General features: G+C 41.3%; 1 protein-coding gene across 50 annotated transcripts in view; it reads right to left on the bottom strand.

Moving 5' to 3' along the window:
* Nucleotides 1-17,712, bottom strand: part of LOC310846537 (uncharacterized protein) — a 138,176-nt gene that overhangs the window by 23,215 nt on the left and 97,249 nt on the right. For 23 of the 50 annotated variants that reach the window (XM_083743223.1, XM_083743227.1, XM_083743256.1 and 20 more), the window contains 21 exons: nt 17,615-17,650; nt 16,790-16,828; nt 16,515-16,550; nt 15,706-15,741; nt 15,433-15,471; nt 12,790-12,834; nt 12,119-12,157; nt 11,586-11,630; nt 10,609-10,641; nt 9,638-9,679; nt 9,465-9,506; nt 8,246-8,314; nt 7,266-7,301; nt 5,928-5,969; nt 4,758-4,796; nt 2,865-2,897; nt 1,838-1,864; nt 1,046-1,078; nt 706-732; nt 504-545; nt 168-206 (listed from right to left, as the gene is read on the bottom strand). In XM_083743223.1, the coding sequence (XP_083599349.1) occupies nt 168-206; nt 504-545; nt 706-732; nt 1,046-1,078; nt 1,838-1,864; nt 2,865-2,897; nt 4,758-4,796; nt 5,928-5,969; nt 7,266-7,301; nt 8,246-8,314; nt 9,465-9,506; nt 9,638-9,679; nt 10,609-10,641; nt 11,586-11,630; nt 12,119-12,157; nt 12,790-12,834; nt 15,433-15,471; nt 15,706-15,741; nt 16,515-16,550; nt 16,790-16,828; nt 17,615-17,650 (819 nt within the window). The remainder of the gene's footprint in view (nt 1-167; nt 207-503; nt 546-705; nt 733-1,045; nt 1,079-1,837; nt 1,865-2,864; nt 2,898-4,757; nt 4,797-5,927; nt 5,970-7,265; nt 7,302-8,245; nt 8,315-9,464; nt 9,507-9,637; nt 9,680-10,608; nt 10,642-11,585; nt 11,631-12,118; nt 12,158-12,789; nt 12,835-15,432; nt 15,472-15,705; nt 15,742-16,514; nt 16,551-16,789; nt 16,829-17,614; nt 17,651-17,712) is intronic. The other 27 variants (XM_083743269.1, XM_083743238.1, XM_083743239.1 and 24 more) reach the window with 6 other exon arrangements.

The following is a 17,712-nucleotide window of genomic DNA, read 5'->3' as shown; positions in this document are numbered from 1 at the left end:
TTTCAAACTGCTAGGTTGGCAGGAGCTGGGACAGAGCAGCGGGAGCTCACTCCGTTGTGGGGATTTAAGCCACCGACCTTCTGATCAGCAAGTCCTAGGTTCTGTGGTTTAGACCACAGTGCCACACTCTCCATTGCTTATACACTGTATGTTAAAAGAGTTTTTACCTGCCCATATTGGCTGCTGCCGCCACCGTACGTTCCTCCCTGTGCAGGAGACATTTAAAAAAATACATTCATGTATCTGCCCTAAGCAACTCTCAATTTTTAGAGCAAAATAAGCATTAAACAGGTTTTATTTTCATGTCTCTGCATATACTGTATATTTACCATGGTGTTGTATCTGGCTAAATCATACTCAGAGCAGAACCACTGAAATAAAGTTAGTCATAGTTAACTGATGTCGAATAATTTCAGTGGGCTTACTCTGAATATGACTTAGCTGGATGCAAGCCATGGTGCAGTATATACTCTGTACGTACTATAAATTAAAAGTGCTTTTACCTGTCCATATTGGCTGCTGCTGCCATATCCGAACCGTCCACCCTGTACAGAAAATAGTTATTGTAAAAAAATGTTGCTGAAAAAAACACCATATTGCTTTCTACATTCAGAAGCAGGAATAATCAGAAATGGTTTTAATATCTCTGGGTATGCTAGTTGTAATGCCTATTAAAAGTTCTTGCTATTTATTAAAAGTTATTACCTGGCTGCCACCACCATATGATCCACCCTGTAGGAAAAAACAAACAATCCATACTTCAAAAAGGTTCTTGATGATCTGTTGTATTACACTAATATATGCACACTAAACTATTTTTTAATGTTCAGGAGCAGCAAAAAAGCAGAGGAATATCTTACTAAGTCATACTCCAAGTAGACCCATTCATATTAAGTCCGTTGACTTCAATGGGTCTGCCAAGAGTATGACTGATGCTGGATATCACCCATAAAACCCATTTTTCCATTCGTTTTTAAAATCTTAGTGTATAGTATTACTACATGATGCATTTCATATATGCTAAGTATCAAAAAAGAGTTTTTACCTGTCCATATTGACTGCCATACGATCCACCACCCTGCGGAGAAAACAGTGACTTCAACAACAACAAAACCCAATTGCTAAAGATGCTATATCACTTTAATAGGTCTGCACTGTGGAAATACTGATAAATGTAAAAGTATCTACTGTACATGGGATGAGCAATCCCAAAAGTGGGGGGGGGGGCGGGGGGGGCGGACTAAAGTCAGCAACTGCCTTGCCAGACCTGTGACACCACAGAGGAAGAAAGAGTGGCTTTCCTATTTATTGTCTTCCCTACCCCATGACCAGGAAAAGTAATCTTGTGTGAACCAGGTGTCCTATTACCTATAACTGGGTAAAAGGTAAGGTAAAGGACCCCTGGACGGTTAAGTCCAGTCAAAGGGACTATGGGGTTGTGGCGCTCATGTCACTTTCAGGCTAAGGGAGCTGCTGTTTGTCCACAGACAGCTTTCTGGGTCATGTGGCCAGCATGACTAAACCGCTTCTGGCGCAACAGGACACCGTGACGGAAGCCAAAGCACATGGAAATGCCATTTACCTTCCCGCCACAGCGGTACGTATTTATCTACTTGCACTGGTGTGCTTTTGAACTGCTAGGTTGGCAGGAGCTGGGACAGAGCAACGGGAGCTCACTCCATTGCGGGGATTCGAACCGCCGACCTTCCGATCAGCAAGTCCAAGTGGTTTAGATCACAGCGCCACCCACTCCCTCCAATCTACAACAATGCTAAATGAAGTCTAAATGAAATCACATGAGACAACCAGTTTGGGGACAGTAAAGAAAAATAGTTACCTGTGCACCAGGGCAAAAACATTCTCCCTGTAAAAATACAAAAGTTAGCTCCATTTTTGTTGTAAGAAGTCAGATGAAATGCAATTCGCTTTCCTGTAAGTTTATATCGATAAAATGGGAGCTGCAAGATTCTATGGACGCTTCTGCCACATTTTAAGTAACATGTGTAAATTTTGAAAAGCATTTAAGTCGTAATCTATTCCTACATGGGATGGGAGTCAAGCCCCAATGTTGCATCAGCATCTGGGGGGAAATCCACCTACTGAATTTCTGAGGTTAAATTGATTTCTGTTTTCTGATGAATATCCAGCATGCTGTTGCTTGATGGCGTCAGGCCCAATTGCTGTGCCACCTCTAGGCTGGGGCAGCAATTTGTCTTGAGCGATAGGGATGTGAATGTTGTGGCAATGGCCCCACACCCTGTCGTGTTCCACCCCTGCCCAGCCAGGGCTTGGATTGTCCTGCCAGTTATTTAAAAATTTATTGTATGAAATTATGTGTATTGAGATGCAGCTCGCCCTATAACCGGTGAAACCGATGAAGGGCAGGATATGAACTGAGCAAAAGCCTGAAACAAATGCACAGGGAAGTCACTCGGGATAATCTTAAGATTTTCTTTGAAATGCAGAAGAAAAGGAACTACAGTTGCCCAATTGTCAGCAGCGGCGTAGCGTGGGGGTGCAGGGGGGGCCGGCCGCACCGGGCGCAACATCTGGGGGTTAGGGGGCGCAAATCCACGGGTTAGGGGGGCAAATTACTTGCCTTGCCCTGGGTGCTGACAACCCACGCTACGCCACTGAGTGTCAGAAAGAGGCTGGTTGTCAATAAAATGTAGCGAGGCAAGGAAATTGAGGATTGGAGAAACCAAAAGCCGTAAGGATGAAAAATGACCAGAGAGGAAATTGACCAGGAATTGGGGGGGGGGGGGAGCAATTGAAAGAAGGAATAAAAACTGAAGTCTCCTCACTCTCCTATTAACGTTTGGATACAAGAAACAGTTGAACAAGGTCCCATCAAATTTGCTTACCTGCCTATTGGCATAAGCCACAAATGATCCATCCTATAAAGGACAAAGTGAATTAAAAACAAATAGCATCTCAATATACAGTTCATTCTTCTATCTGCACTTAACTGTTCAAAGTGCTGCTTGCTGCATGTGTTTAATTATTTCATCGCACCAAGCTCCAGCATTAGTAAACATAATTTGAATTTCGAAGTATTTAAGGCAGATGTTTATAGGTTGATGCACACACTGTGGTCCATGTGTTAGTAACCTTGAGGCTGGATTACTGCTATGCGCTCTGTGCGGGGCTGCCCCTGGGCCTGGTTCAGACGTTCCAGCTGGTGTAGAATACAATGGCCAGATTACTGACAGGGACATCTGGCCGACAACATTTGCCACAATTGTTAATGCGTGTGCAATGGTTGCTCTTCTACTCCTGAGCAAGGTTCAAGGCCCTTGTATTATTTCACAAAGCCCTGAACAATTTAGGAGCACCTCAGCCCCAGCACAGTCGCAGAGATCAACTGCAGGAACGTTGTCAGTTGTGGCCTGAGTTGGTGAGGCTCATTCGACAGAAAAAAGGAACCGAGCCTTTAATGTAATCGGCCCGGTATTACGGAATACTATACTATACCAGCAGAGATTTAGCAGGCGCCTTCGGTTTAAACTTTCAAATGCCTGCTGAAAATGTTTCTATTCTGTCAGGCTTATTTAATATTTTTTAATAATTAAAAACAAATCTTTCCACAATGTATAGCTGATTTCTGTTTTTATTTTAAATTTATATGTTTTTGATTGAATGGTTTTATGCACAATTGTTGTAAACCACTTTGATTTTTTTTGCGAATAGCGATATGTGAGCAACAGTGCCATACTTTGTCTTTACAAGATTATCATGCTGTTGTACAATGTAGGTGGAAGACCCTAAGATTTGCTGCTGACCAGTGAAAGTTATTCCCCCTGGAAGCTAGAATGTCAGGAAGCAGCCTATGCCATAATCAATCTTCCTGCTAGCAGCTGTTGAAAGAGATGGGATTTCCCAACCAGTGTCCTCCTGATTTTCATTATGTCATAAGTGCTATCCTATATAACCAACAATATACACCCAAAAGTGCACCTGGAGGCACCTTTGTACAACTTAAGAGCTCATGTTACAATCCAGAAATTTCTATTTTTAACTTTCTAGCATTGTGCCTGTATAAACAATATGAAGCAATGTAAGTTATTGGGTGAAGACAGAAAGAACAGGGGGAAAAGATAGCCCATATTGCATCCTGCAGTCACAGGGTGAGCCCAGATTTGCAACTTAAATGCAAAGCAATGAACTGAAGACAATATATATTATTATCAATAAATTACCTATACTAAGTAATAAACTATGCCAGCCCACCACTTTTAAAATGCTCTAAGATTGCTGCATTTTCCAGCTTATTTGCTGTAACTGGCTTTCCCTTTCAGAACCAGATTTACATTTTTTTCATAATGGAATCCTAAAGAAGAATATATTCATTTGGACTACATGCACTGAGTATATTTCCAAATAAACTCTGGTGCTTCATATTTCTTACATAAATCTTTTCCCGTGGGTTCAGATTTTATTTTATTTTTAAGCCCAAATTGTGTTTTGGAAGATCATTTTATATTTTTTTGTTGAGTTTCTTTTCATTTTCTTTTGCACGAGATTAACGATTTCATTAAAATTCCTAAATTAAGCCACGTCCTGATTAAAAGCATAAAGAACCCTTGATTTTCCCCCACTTTCAATAGGAAAGTATATACTCCCTGGAGAGTTACTTGCTCTCACTGTCTTTGTATGAACACCAGAAAACTATAGAAAGTTAGTGGTTAATTACTCTTGGATCAGAGTTGTTTGAAGGACCATCTGATCAAATTGATCTACAAGGGGGAAATTCTTACCTGTACATTATGGTTTTCGTTATTATAAAAGCTTTCGCCCTGTGAAAGATGCAAAATAATAAATAAACGCCATGTATTTCTGTAATGTAATTATCAAAATATTTAAAAACTTTACAAAGAATTACTCTGTGGCCATTAGGATATACAATAAGAACCAAACAGTCTGATGTGACTGAAATACAGAAATGTCAAGAAAGTCTGACAGGACTGTGTAGGGTATGTACTAAAGTGAAAGCTAAATTAGTAATATCTGGGGAAATTAATTAAAAGGACCACTGTAGTCAGGAGCCAGAGACTGTAGAGGTTATTTATTTACTTAATTTCTATCCCACCCTTTGATCGAGAAGTACCCTCAAAGCATCTTACATAAAATACTACAATGCAACGACATTGGGGCTGCTTCTATTTCCTCTGGGACGCAAAATTGCTCAGGGGCACGACATATCTGTTTTCATAGGAATTCACTGTCCAAAGGATGAGAAAGAGGAACAAGTCTGTCTCAGGTGAACTGCTGAGCATTTGCATTTGGATCTTTAGCTGCCTGGTTTGTTCTTCTTCCTTTCATCCCCTAGATCTGCAAACCATTTTTACTCTCTGAGGGGAGTTCTGTTTCTTGGACAGGAGCCTACCATGTTGCAAGGCAAACCACTTTTGAAATGAAGAGGAATTTCAAAAGCCTGATACAACGTAGTGGGTGGGTGGGTGGTTCTGCTGCCCACTGAAAAAACAGTCATTAAAAAATGCATTAATTGTTTGCAAGTCCTTGAAAACTCCTAATACTGCAGTCTGAGAGGATGCCAATTTTGGTAACAGGTCCTCCTCTATAACAAATAGACGGGCATGATTTACTGTGTTCCAAACCCTGGTTATTAATCCCTCTGAAGCAGGTTCTAGCTTGCCTGAGCAGCAGTTAGTATAGTTCCCAACTTGTTTGCCAATGGTCTTTATGGTGAGATGAAGAAATTTCCTCAGAGAAGGAAGTGTGCATGGCTGATTTCCTAGCTGCAACACACATGTGCCCAATTGTATCTCCATTTGTCTCTTAGTGAGCTCTTCGCATGTAGCGCCACACCACACAGACTGGGCAGGCACAAGAGATGTACAATGGCCTCCTTTCAAGTCATAGCTAGTATGTTTCAGTGAAGATTTGATGGGAGTGGATGTCCTTACCTGGCCATAGGTATTGATACTTGGTGGATTAGAGGTTTCATTCTGTAACAAAGCCAGAAATTTCAGAAAGCAGAGTTATTTGCTTGCCTCAGCAACAGCTTAAATAAACGAAACGAGGCAAAAGAGGAAAATCTGCCTGTTCACTGGCTTTTCAAAGCTATAGAAGTTTGAGAGCGCAATCAGTGGAAAGGCAGCACCAAAGTTACAAAGGAAATGAAAAAGCAAGTTGTGCTGCTTTCAGTAGACATTGTATTCATTCGAGAATTGACAATGTACCTTGCATTTGATGCCAAATTTCAACGGTGCTGAACGCAAGCCATGTTTGCAAAGGAACAATCAGGAGCCTGGGGTCCAAATTGTTTGTTGGTAAGAGCAGGCTCCAGATTTTTCCTTTGCAAACATGGCTTGCGTTCAGCGCTGCTTTGCACCTGATAATATATGATGCTGGGTGATTGACAGATAGGTGGTTCCACCCACCTGTGAAAGGTGGATCATGAAGGGTTGGCCATAATTGAATCTGGACCATTGACGGAAAGGGGTTCACTACCCCGATATATAGACACACATTGTATAAAGTTGGTATAAATAATCCTAGAAGTTTTCAGGAAACATCTTCTGGTTTATTTGATGTGCTTATTTAGACACATGTCTTTTTCCTTTGTCATTAAGAGCTGTCTGGTTTGGGGGGGAAGCTCCCCTCCACTCTGCTGCAAACAGAAGCTCAGTGGACAATTATATTTATGTAGGTTTTAAGCAGGCAGTGCTGAATCAATAAGGCTTTTTTTGACGAAGACCTGTCTGAAATAAGGCCCAAATCATTTCTTCCATTAACTACACCGTAGGGCTGCATTTAGCTCTCCTCATGCAGCCCAAACAACACTTCTTCTTTTATTTTATTTGTAATTTGTTTATTGAGATTATTCAACTGAGTACAGTAACACACATATAACACAAAAATTGAAACATAAACCTAAATATGTCTTTTGCGGGTGGAAGCATGGAAACACAGGAGAAAGCTGAGTGTTATCAGAGAAAGGTTACATCATGTAAAAATATGCATTAGTTAGACCAGCCACATGTTCCGAAATACCACAGGTACAGGTCACCCTATTCCTTCTTGATTTGTAAATGTTATAATGCTCCACCAGTCTGCAGCGAGAGAGTCTTGCTTCTTCCTGCCTCTTGTTAGGCGTAAGCGTTGTGTTAGCTTCAAATTTAAAGCTATTTCCTGCACCTTATTTTAATACCTCTACAGTACAAACAGTTAATTTTGGCACTAGCAAATACAACAGGTGCTGAAGAGTCAAAATGAAGAAAATGGTGTCAGGCAGTTCTTACTTTTTCACTCCGAGCTGCTCTGATCAGAGCGCGAGCCTGCAGAGAGAGAGACAAGGGAAAGTTTTAATGTCTTGCTTTTATTTGAATGAACATCAAGCAAACTACTGCTTACCATACTAAGAGTTTGGTTAGCCACTTCGCAAAATATGATGTGGGCCACCTGAAGCTCAGAAAGAACTGCAGAGATATAGGTAAAGGTAAAGGGACCCCTGACCATTAGGTCCAGTCGTGACCGACTCTGGGGTTGCGGTGCTCATCTCGCTTTACTGGCCGAGGGAGCCGGCATACAGCTTCTGAGTCATGTGGCCAGCATGACTAAGCTGCTTCTGGCAAACCAGAGCAGTGCACGGAAACGCCGTTTACCTTCCCGCCAGAGCGGTACCTATTTATCTACTTGCACTTTGACGTGCTTTCAAACTGCTAGGTTGGCAGGAGCTAGGGACCGAGCAACGGGAGCTCACCCCGTTGCGGGGGCAGAGATATAACAAGGGATCAAATTTTGAAAAAGCTCTTCTTGGATCTTCCCCATCTCTGAATGAGTGTTGGAGGACAAAGCCGATTAGGAGTTCTGCTCTCAACATAATATTTTATTCCAGTAATTCATGCTGGGTGGGAGGAGCATAGAAAGAAATCGGTACTGGAGCATATCTTCCAATTATTTTTTTTTTAAAAAAATTTTTGGATTGGCAGAGAAGATTGAAGGGGATGGGCTTTCTACAGCAATCTCTACAATCTCCCTGAGCTGAACGTTAAAACAACAAACAAAAAGGATTTGAAAGATAGTGCAAAGGAGAATGGGAGGAAGCCAACACACACCACCTGGCTGGAAACATGCCGCAGCTTTCCCTTCCATTCTCAGGGTTGTGGGTTCAAGTCCCATGTTGGGCAAAAGATTCCTGCATTGCAGGGGGTTGGACTAGAGGGATCCTTGTGATCCCTTCCAACTCTAGAATTCTAGGATATATACAAGTAGCGCTTACTTTTTCACTCCGAGTCTTTCTGGTGAGAGCGCTTTGCACACTCCGTGCCTTTCTGATTACAGGTAGTGCCTTGGGAAGTAAGGAAAGAAAACATTAGTTTTAGATAACATTTATGCTTCTAGCTGAGAGCAGTGCTCTTCAACATTCCTACGTTCAGGCAACCTTTCCATATCACTGAGGAACACCTGCATTTTACAAAATATTGTTTTAGGTAGGCCTGCAGGGCCTCTGCATTACTCTGTATAAACATAGCATACACCTTGAAACACACCCAACACTCTTGTCTGGAGTGCATTCTAAGGGAGGATCAACAGCAGTGGGAAGGTTGACTTCCCTCCACTAGATGTGAAAGAGCTGGGTTCAAATCTCTGCAGTTAAGAAGCTCACCGCATTTCTCTTTCTCAACTTAACCTAGCTCAAAAAACTGGTATATTTTGCCACACAAACTGGCCAATTCACCCATGAGTGTTCAGGCTCCACAATAAAGTTGGCGCCATCTATTAGTGAGGTCTTTCTGCTTACAGAGCACATCCTCAGGAAGAGCGTATTGTACAAATATGTATATTTGCATATAAAAAATGAAACATACAACATCAAAGACGAGAGAGAGAGAGAGAGAGAGAGAGAGAGAGAGAGAGAGAGATGTAATATAAAATTATGGAATAACTGTTTTTTTCTTTTCTATTTGGCTGAAAGTTCTGCTTTATTATCATTTGGTAAAACTAGCAAGGACCAGCTAAAACTGCCTTGGTCTGATGCCATTACTATATCTCTTGCAGGAAAACAAGAACTTCTGGGATGAAGGCTTGGACTATACAGAGATGACAAATATACAAGTCAAATAAAAATTATAATAATATCACATTAGGAAAAGTGCCTAGGTACACAACACCACAGAGAATACCATGGGTAGCTAGAACCAGGCGGTTTACAAATACCACAATCACACCATGACCCAACATGAAGGGTCAAGAATGTATGACTAAAACTCTCTGCTAATGTACATGAACCCGTGTGCAGTTATCTACTTCCTGAAACAGTTTTTGAAAGCATTTATTCTCTTGACCTCAAAGCTGGCAAAGAATCCTGCATCCTGTTGATACAGCTACATATATTTATACAATTTCAAGAGCATATGAGCCAGTGCTGCCAATAAAATCCAATCCTGCTGACTCTTTTAAGAGTTAAAACTGAGATTATGGTAACGGGTAGTGCTTACTCGTTTTTCCTGAATCTTTCTGACGAAAGCTGTGAATGCCTCCTGTAAGGGGAAAACATAAACCCAAGTTAGCAGATGCTGAATGAATCCCTCTGTGGCTTTGTTTGCACAAATATGCTCTTTAGAAGCATATTTGGAGCAAATCCAACATGTGGAAACCAGAGAGTACTTACTTGAGCTGCTACGTCCCTTCTGCCTCTACAGTTTGCTGAGCTCTGTCGAGATAAGTGGCATAGAATGAAATGAAAACAGGAAGCTTTTTTATTTTATTTTAAATTAAAACGATGCCCACTCAATTTGTGACCCATGAAAGTGGAAGCTGAACTCAGCCCTCCAGCCAGGTCCCTGACATTCCTCATGCCCGAGGCAATATGAAATGTGCAATGGTCCAAATGCAATAGATCAATGGAAATTGCTAGCGCCACAACTGTGCAATTGTGCAGCAGCCTCGTGATATAATAAGGAAAGCCAGCCAGCTTTCTCTCATACCTGGAAGGCTATAGAAAATTTCTGGTATTAGGTTCCATTTAGTAGTGCAGCCATATCAAGATTTGAATTATCACTTCCTTCATGGGCTGCATTTTGAAACAGCCTGTAACAGTTGCCTACTCTAGAATATTTGTTAGTCAAGTCTTAGGTTCCTGAGCATGAGCGATGATTATAGGGTTCAAATCTGAGAGTCATATTCTTCCGATTCAAAGGATAATGTGTGGCCCCCTAATTCAACTTAAAGGTAAAGGGACCCCTGACCATTAGGTCTAGTCATGACCGACTCTGGGGTTGCAGCGCTCATCTCGCTTTATTGGCCAAGGGAGCCGATGTACAGCTTCCGGGTCATGTGGCCAGCATGACTAAGCCACTTCTGGCGAACCAGAGCAGTGAACGGAAACGCCGTTTACCTTCCCGCTGGAGAGGTACCTATTTATCTACTTGCACTTTGACGTGCTTTTGAATTGATAGGTTGACAGGAGCAGGGACCGAGCAATGGGAGCTCACCCCGTCGTGGGGATTCGAACCGCCGACCTTCTGATCGGCAAGTCCTAGACTCTGTGGTTTAACCCACAGTGCCACCCGCGTCAGGCAATGCCTAAACTGATATTTTAAAATATTACAAATGAAAAAAATATATATATTTTACTCTTACCACAGCTTTTCCTCCATAAGTAGAGGCATCACCCTGCAGAGGGGGAAATAGTAAATTGTTATATATTTTATATATTTTGAAAAACAGAACCAAGAGACTAATTTGTGATATCTAAATATAAGGTGTTCATCCCCGACCTCCGTCCCCTGCCTCGCCCAAAGCGATGCTAGGAATGCATCAATAGTACTAACTGAAATGGTTTAGCATCCCCCCCTCCAGGGAACTTTAAGGAACTGTAGTTCTTTAAGGGTTTAATGGGCTTTAGTGGATAACTGTCAGTACTTTCATGAAACAGGATTCCGTGGTGGAAACCACCAAGATATATAGGTAGAAAAGTGATAAAAGTGTATATCATCAACAGACCTAGGAATGTTTGTCAATGTGAAATGTGCCACTAGGGGATGCTGTTCGTTAAAATGTGAGAGAAAGCAGAAGACAGCCATTTTTATATCAGATTCCATGTGGATTTTAAAAGTTGAAGTACAGATATTAGAAACACAAAGAGTTGTGAAAATGGCTTTCCCCAGTCAAATGTCTTATTTTCTCCTGCCTTTTCTTTAGCCCAGTGAATTAATCAGGAAAAAAAGCACTAATTTCATCCTGTATAATCATTTTGTGCAAATGTAATGCACTGCAAGACAAATGTAATGTCTTACCAGCTTTTTAAAATTCTAGTTTCAGTTGTATCACCTTATAATATCGAAAATACTGTTTGAAGAATGTGAAGTAGAAGATTTCAGACAAAAATAATATTCATGCTTATGATTTATTTATTTTTTAAATGAGTTGAGTTCAGCAAAGTAGAAAAGGTAATTGAGCAAGATGACTATGCTTAAAAAAAAACTTTGAAGGGGGGGAAAACTGTGAGAGTATCCCTTTAGGATTTCATTTCAGAAACAAGTGAAATGTTATCTCCTGGGGATAATCAGCACATCACATGCCAAGTGTAAGGTGCAACACAGAAGGGCTACTCTTACCTGATCGCAAATGACATTGCCGTAACGTCCACCAGTCTGCGATCCCTGCCAAAAATTAAAAAAAAGGAACCCAATTATTTACCATGAGAAAAACTGCATAAATATCATGGGTTAAGGAGCCTGGAACTGAAAGCTGCACACCACGGAACACCAGAGGTTTGTTGCCGGCTCTGTCACTGGGGGGAGATGGAGTGGGGGGCACTGTCCCATGTCTTGCATGTTGTGTGTGTGATGTGTGTCCCTCCATGTTTGGGTACATGTAGATGGTCATCACCAGCCCAGTTCCTGAACTGATGGGGCACCGGCAGTATTTACTGGAAGAATGTGGGCACCTGTGGGTTTTCATGACTTCTTTGCATCTTCTATCTGTGTATATTTTTCCTGTCCTTCAGGGCTGAGCGTGCCTTTTTCCTTGGCAAAGCAGAAGTGTATCTCTAGTTCCAACCTAAGTATAGGCTTGATATCCCCATCTCTCTGCAGACGATACCATGGAATAATCTGCACATATGCTATAATATTAAACAATGTTTTACCTGTCCGTACTGACTGCTGCCACCACCAAATGATCCACCCTGTACAGAAAAAAATACGTCTTATTTAACAAAGGATTAGCTTAACCTATCTGCACAAAGCTACTTCCTCTATGTGGGAGCAGAAATAAGCAGAGATACTTATTTGCATTTTATTTTTTGGATCTCTGTGTATACTTTGCACATTAGCAAGTGTTATTGGTATTATTAATTATCCACCCTTCACCCTAAGGCCCCAGGGATTTTTACAATATTTTTAAAAAATCAATATGAAAACACAGTATTAAAAACAGTGTGTAAAACAACTTAAATAAGGTGGAGTCTTTAAATAGACATCTCAAGTGTCAAGGGATATATATATATATATACAAAGCATTAAAGAAAGAAAAAAAATCACTTGATCTTTAGAGACCCTTCTGAGTATCTTTATTGAGGTGTTCAATAAATTTATTACCGACATGGGGAAAATATATCTGAAGGTTGTAATATCTCTTAGATATGCTATGTTTGTTATTTCCTAACCTGTCAGTTTTGATATTTATTAACTGGTTCTACAGAGGCTGAACTTTGTTATTATTTCATATTTTGGTCTCTCTGTAATGGATGGTTGACAAAAGATTAGATTGATTGAGTGACCAAGCCCTCTATCATGTGTATTTTTAAAGTGTTTTTACCTTTCCATATTGGGTACTGCTGCTGCTACTGCCATATGTTCCACCCTGCAGAGGATACAGTTTATTATTATTATTGTTATTTTTTTAAAAAAAGCAGATTTTTCTGCTGAGATACCAGCTTGATTTAATACATCTGCACCAGCCCTGCAATAATATGGTCTCTGGAAGAGGCACTAGGACAGAGTGGATCTCCCTCTCTGAGGACAGAGAAAGAGAGAGAGATCTACATTTGGAGAAGAAGATCTCCCTGCCCAGAACCATAGTTATCTTCATAGCCCTAACCTCATTGATGTTAGGTCAGAACTGCCATAATGACAAAGAGAGCATGCCAAGAACAGATCAGGAGAAAGCACCCAGTCTGCGTTTCATGTGCTCCAGTCCGGAGCACAAAACCTCAGTTCTAGGAACTGAGCCTCAAGGCAACAGAAGAGATTGAGTATGACCATGGTTGGATACTACCCAGATCAGAACCACTGACATTAATGGATTAGGATTCATTTACTGGTAGGTCCATTGATTTCACCGGGCCTACTTTAGTTGGCTACATCCCATAGATTTCTGGTGGACTTTTCTCATGCTTAAGGTGGGTTATAGGTAAAGGTAAAGGGACCCCTGAGAATTAGGTCCAGTCGTGACCGACTCTGGGGTTGCAGCGCTCATCTCACTTTATTGGCCGAGGGAGCCGGCGTACAGCTTCCGGGTCATGTGGCCAGCATGACTAAGCCGCTTCTGGCGAACCAGAGCAGCGCACGGAAACACCGTTTACCTTCCCACCGGAACGGTACCTGCTTGCACTTTGACGTGCTTTTGAACTGCTAGGTTGGCAGGAGCTGGGACCAAGCAACAAGAGCTCACCCCGTCGCAGGGATTCAAACCGCTGACCTTCTGATTGGCAAGTCCTAGGCTCTGTGGTTTAACCCACAGCGCCACCCGCTTCCCGGTGGGTTATAGTTTGCTCTAAATTAAGGTAACCAGGGTTTTTCCAATGAATCCGGGGACACTTTTCAACTTCCTACTAAATATTTCCTACTATTTCCTAAATATTTCCTACTAAATAGATTGATTTTGTTGGGGACTGATTTGTAAATCTGGGGACTGTCCCCAGGAAATGGGGACGTCTGGTAACCTTACTCTAAATAACTTGGTCTGGGTCACCGTCCTTGAATGCATCTTACAGCCATGGATTCCCAAAATCCTCAGCCTTTCCTCGTTCCCTGACATGCCCCCCCCCAAAAAAAACCAGGGAAGAAACTAGGCCAGCCCACCACTGTATTTCTGCCCTTGCAGAGCTATGTAATCTGCTGAATTGTAACTGGAAATCAGTAAATTAAAACAGGCAAATGAGAACAGGGCAGAGGAGGAGGGCATGGGCACAGTTCTGCTTTCGCACAACCTGCCAGGGCACTCGATGAGCTGGTTGGTCCACCTTTGTTTCTCTGTCTACCCCACCTTTAAAACCTACAGCTTATGAGTCTGTACACACCACACATTCACCCTCACCACCACAGTCCTTGGAAATGTAGTTTGTTAAGGGAGCTGGGAATTGCAGGTCTGTGAAACTCCCAGAATTGTTGAGGCGGGGGTGCTATACATGTATGGTGGGTACGCAGTCTAAGAACCCCACAGTAGTGTTGGATGCGAACTATAACCCTGTGTGTGTGTGTGTGTGTGTGTGTGTGTGTGTGTGCAGACAGATATAAAACACAGTCACACACAATGAAAAAGACCACAGACAGACACAGAGTCCTGCTCTCCAACCAGCATTCAAAGTGAATGGATGCCTTCTATGGGGTGACACAGCACCCCACATTTATGCTGTGTGCACAATCTAAGCTCCGTTCCGGAGCCCCGTTTGCATCCTGAATAGAACGTAAGATGCGACGGTGCGTGCGCGGGTTGCGTTTTGCCGCTTCCACGCATGTGTGTGACGTCATTTTGAATGTATGTGCATGCACGAGCGGCAAAACCTGAAGGACATTCAACCCGAGGTATGACTGTACTTTCTATATTCAGAAGCAGGTTAAAAAAAAAAAATTATGGAGATTAGATAGATAGATGATAGATAGATAGATAGATGATAGATAGATAGATAGATAGATGATAGATAGATAGATAGATAGATGATAGATAGATAGATAGATAGATAGATAGATAGATAGATGATAGATAGATAGATAGATAGATAGATAGATAGATAGATAGATGATAGATAGATAGATAGATAGATAGATAGATAGATAGATAGATAGATGATAGATAGATAGATGATAGATAGATAGATAGATGATAGATAGATAGATAGATAGATGATAGATGATAGATAGATAGATAGATAGATAGATAGATAGATAGATGATAGATAGATAGATAGATAGATAGATAGATAGATAGATGATAGATAGATAGATAGATAGATGATAGATAGATAGATAGATAGATAGATAGATAGATGATAGATAGATAGATGATAGATGATAGATAGATAGATAGATGATAGATAGATACATACATAGATAGATGATAGATATAGATAGATAGATAGATAGATAGATAGATAGATAGATAGATAGATGATAGATAGATAGATAGATAGATAGATAGATAGATAGATAGATAGATGATAGATAGATAGATATAAATTACCTGTCCAAATTGGCTGCTGCCGCCACCGTATGACCCACCCTGTACAGAAAACATTTATTGCAAGAGGGTTACTTGAATATATCTGCACAGTTACTTCCTATCTCACTCTTATTTTATTTTCTATGTTTGTGTGTGCTGGCATGTGGCCCTCAGAAGACTGCTCAGAAGGAAATGCGGTTCTCAGGCTGAAAAAGCCCCCCTCCCTGTGTATACTGTTTATTACTAGCACATATATTATATACTCTATAAACGGTATATTACAAGTGTTTTTACCTGTCCAAATTGGTTGCTGCTGCCATATGAGCCACTCTGCAGAGAAAACATTTATTTTAGAAGGATTACTTTAATATATATGCACAAGCCTACTTTCTATATATTGTTTCTAAGGCTGGAAAAATAAAAAATAGAAGGTCCTAAAGGAGGAGATCAGGATACTATCATAAACACAACAGGAAATGGAAATACACCAGGGAGTGGAATTTGAACATATGGAAATGGGCATGAACTAAAGGATATATAATAAGAAAAAAAATAGGGAATATTAGCTCAGTATGTGATCACAGTGGAGGGATTTTTAAATGGACATGGACAGAAGAATTTACCCAATATGGAGTAATGGTAGTGGGAATTAAGGGAGGTAAAGTCAAAAGAAATAATATGGTTGGCATTTATCAATCATAACAATCTTGGACTTTTTGTGGGGAAAAGAAATGAATGATTTCTGACACCTTGACTTAAAATAAATATTGTTTAACATAAAGTGGAGAAGACGGATGTTAGCATAGATGGAACATTTTAAATAATCCACTTTTTATGCCCTCACGATGAAAAAGGTTCCCCAGACCTGGCGTATACTGTCTATTGCTAGCACATATATACTCTTTAACCTGCATATTAAAGGCTCTGAATCTTCTTCCCTTGGGGGTTCCCCGTCTAGTTCCTTCCACCATTCCTCTGTGTTCAACAAGTCCATGACATCTGGCGTGTGGCCCTCAGAAGGCTGCCGAGAAGGGAATATGTCCCTCAAGACTGAAAAAGTTTTCCCACAACTAGGATATGCTGTCTATTAAAAGTCTTTTTACCTGTCCAAATTTGTTGCCGCTGCCGTATGAGCCACTCTGCAGAGAAAACATTTGTTACAGAAGGATTACTTTAAGATATCTGCACAAAGATACTTTCTATATTATTTTTAATTTTATTTCCTCTCTCTGTGTGTGCTGGCGTGTGGCCCTCAGAAGGCTTCCCAGATGAGAATGTGGCCCTGGGGTGAAAACATTTCCCCACATCTAGAGTAGACTGTCTATTACTAGCATATCTATTATATACTCTATAAACTGTCTATTAAAAGTGTTTTTACCTGTCCGTATTGGTTGCTGCCACCACCGTATGATCCACTCTGCAGAGAAAACATTTATTACAGAACGATTACTTTAATATATCCGCACCAAACTATTTTCTCTATTATATTAAATTTTATTTCTTGTATCTCTCTCTGCTGGTTTCACCAGAGCCTGCCAGTCAATACCACACAGTTCAAAGATGGCGTTAACTCTTTATTAGCTAAAACACAACCTCCACAGACTCGGTTGAGTGTCAGGCTTAATGAGCAGAGCAGCTCATTCCCAGTGGTCTTACTACATGAATAATCAGCTTCCAAGACTGAAGGTCCCTGCCTCTCCATAGCCATCTAAGTACCATCCCCTCCAAGGCTTTCCCCAAGCAATCTGAGACTATGCCTATGTGGAGCCAACCTCTCCTCTGCCCTTTCACGCCTCTTCTGTTTCAGGGGGATGGGAGTTTGTCACAGCAAGAGAAAGAGACAACCATGCCTCTTCACCAGCTGGACTCATCTCTGCCTCTTGGCTTCCCTCCTCTCCTGCGTCCACTCCTACTTCTGAACTTCCCTCTACCACAGCCTCTTCCTGCTCACTATATCCTGTTACCTCCTCATCTTCTGACACCTCCTCCTCCCAGTCTTCTCCTACTGACCACTCTTCGTCATCCCACCACCAATCCCCAGACTTGGGGGTTCCCCAGCTAGTTCCTCCCACTATTCCTCTGTGTTCATCAAATCCATGACATCTGGCATATGGCCCTCGGAAGGTTGCCCAGAAGGGAAGGTGGCCCTCAAGACTGAAAAGGATTCCCCACAACTAGGATATGCTATTAAAAGTCTTTTTACCTGTCCAAATTTGTTGCCGCTGCCGTATGAGCCACTCTGCAGAGAAAACATTCGTTACAGAAGGATTACTTTAAGATATCTGCACAAAGATACTTTCT

This window comes from Podarcis gaigeae, assembly GCF_964106915.1.
Source record: "Podarcis gaigeae genome assembly, chromosome: 6".
Taxonomy (NCBI): Eukaryota; Metazoa; Chordata; class Lepidosauria; order Squamata; family Lacertidae; genus Podarcis; species Podarcis gaigeae.
This window is presented reverse-complemented; position numbering and strand designations above follow the sequence as displayed.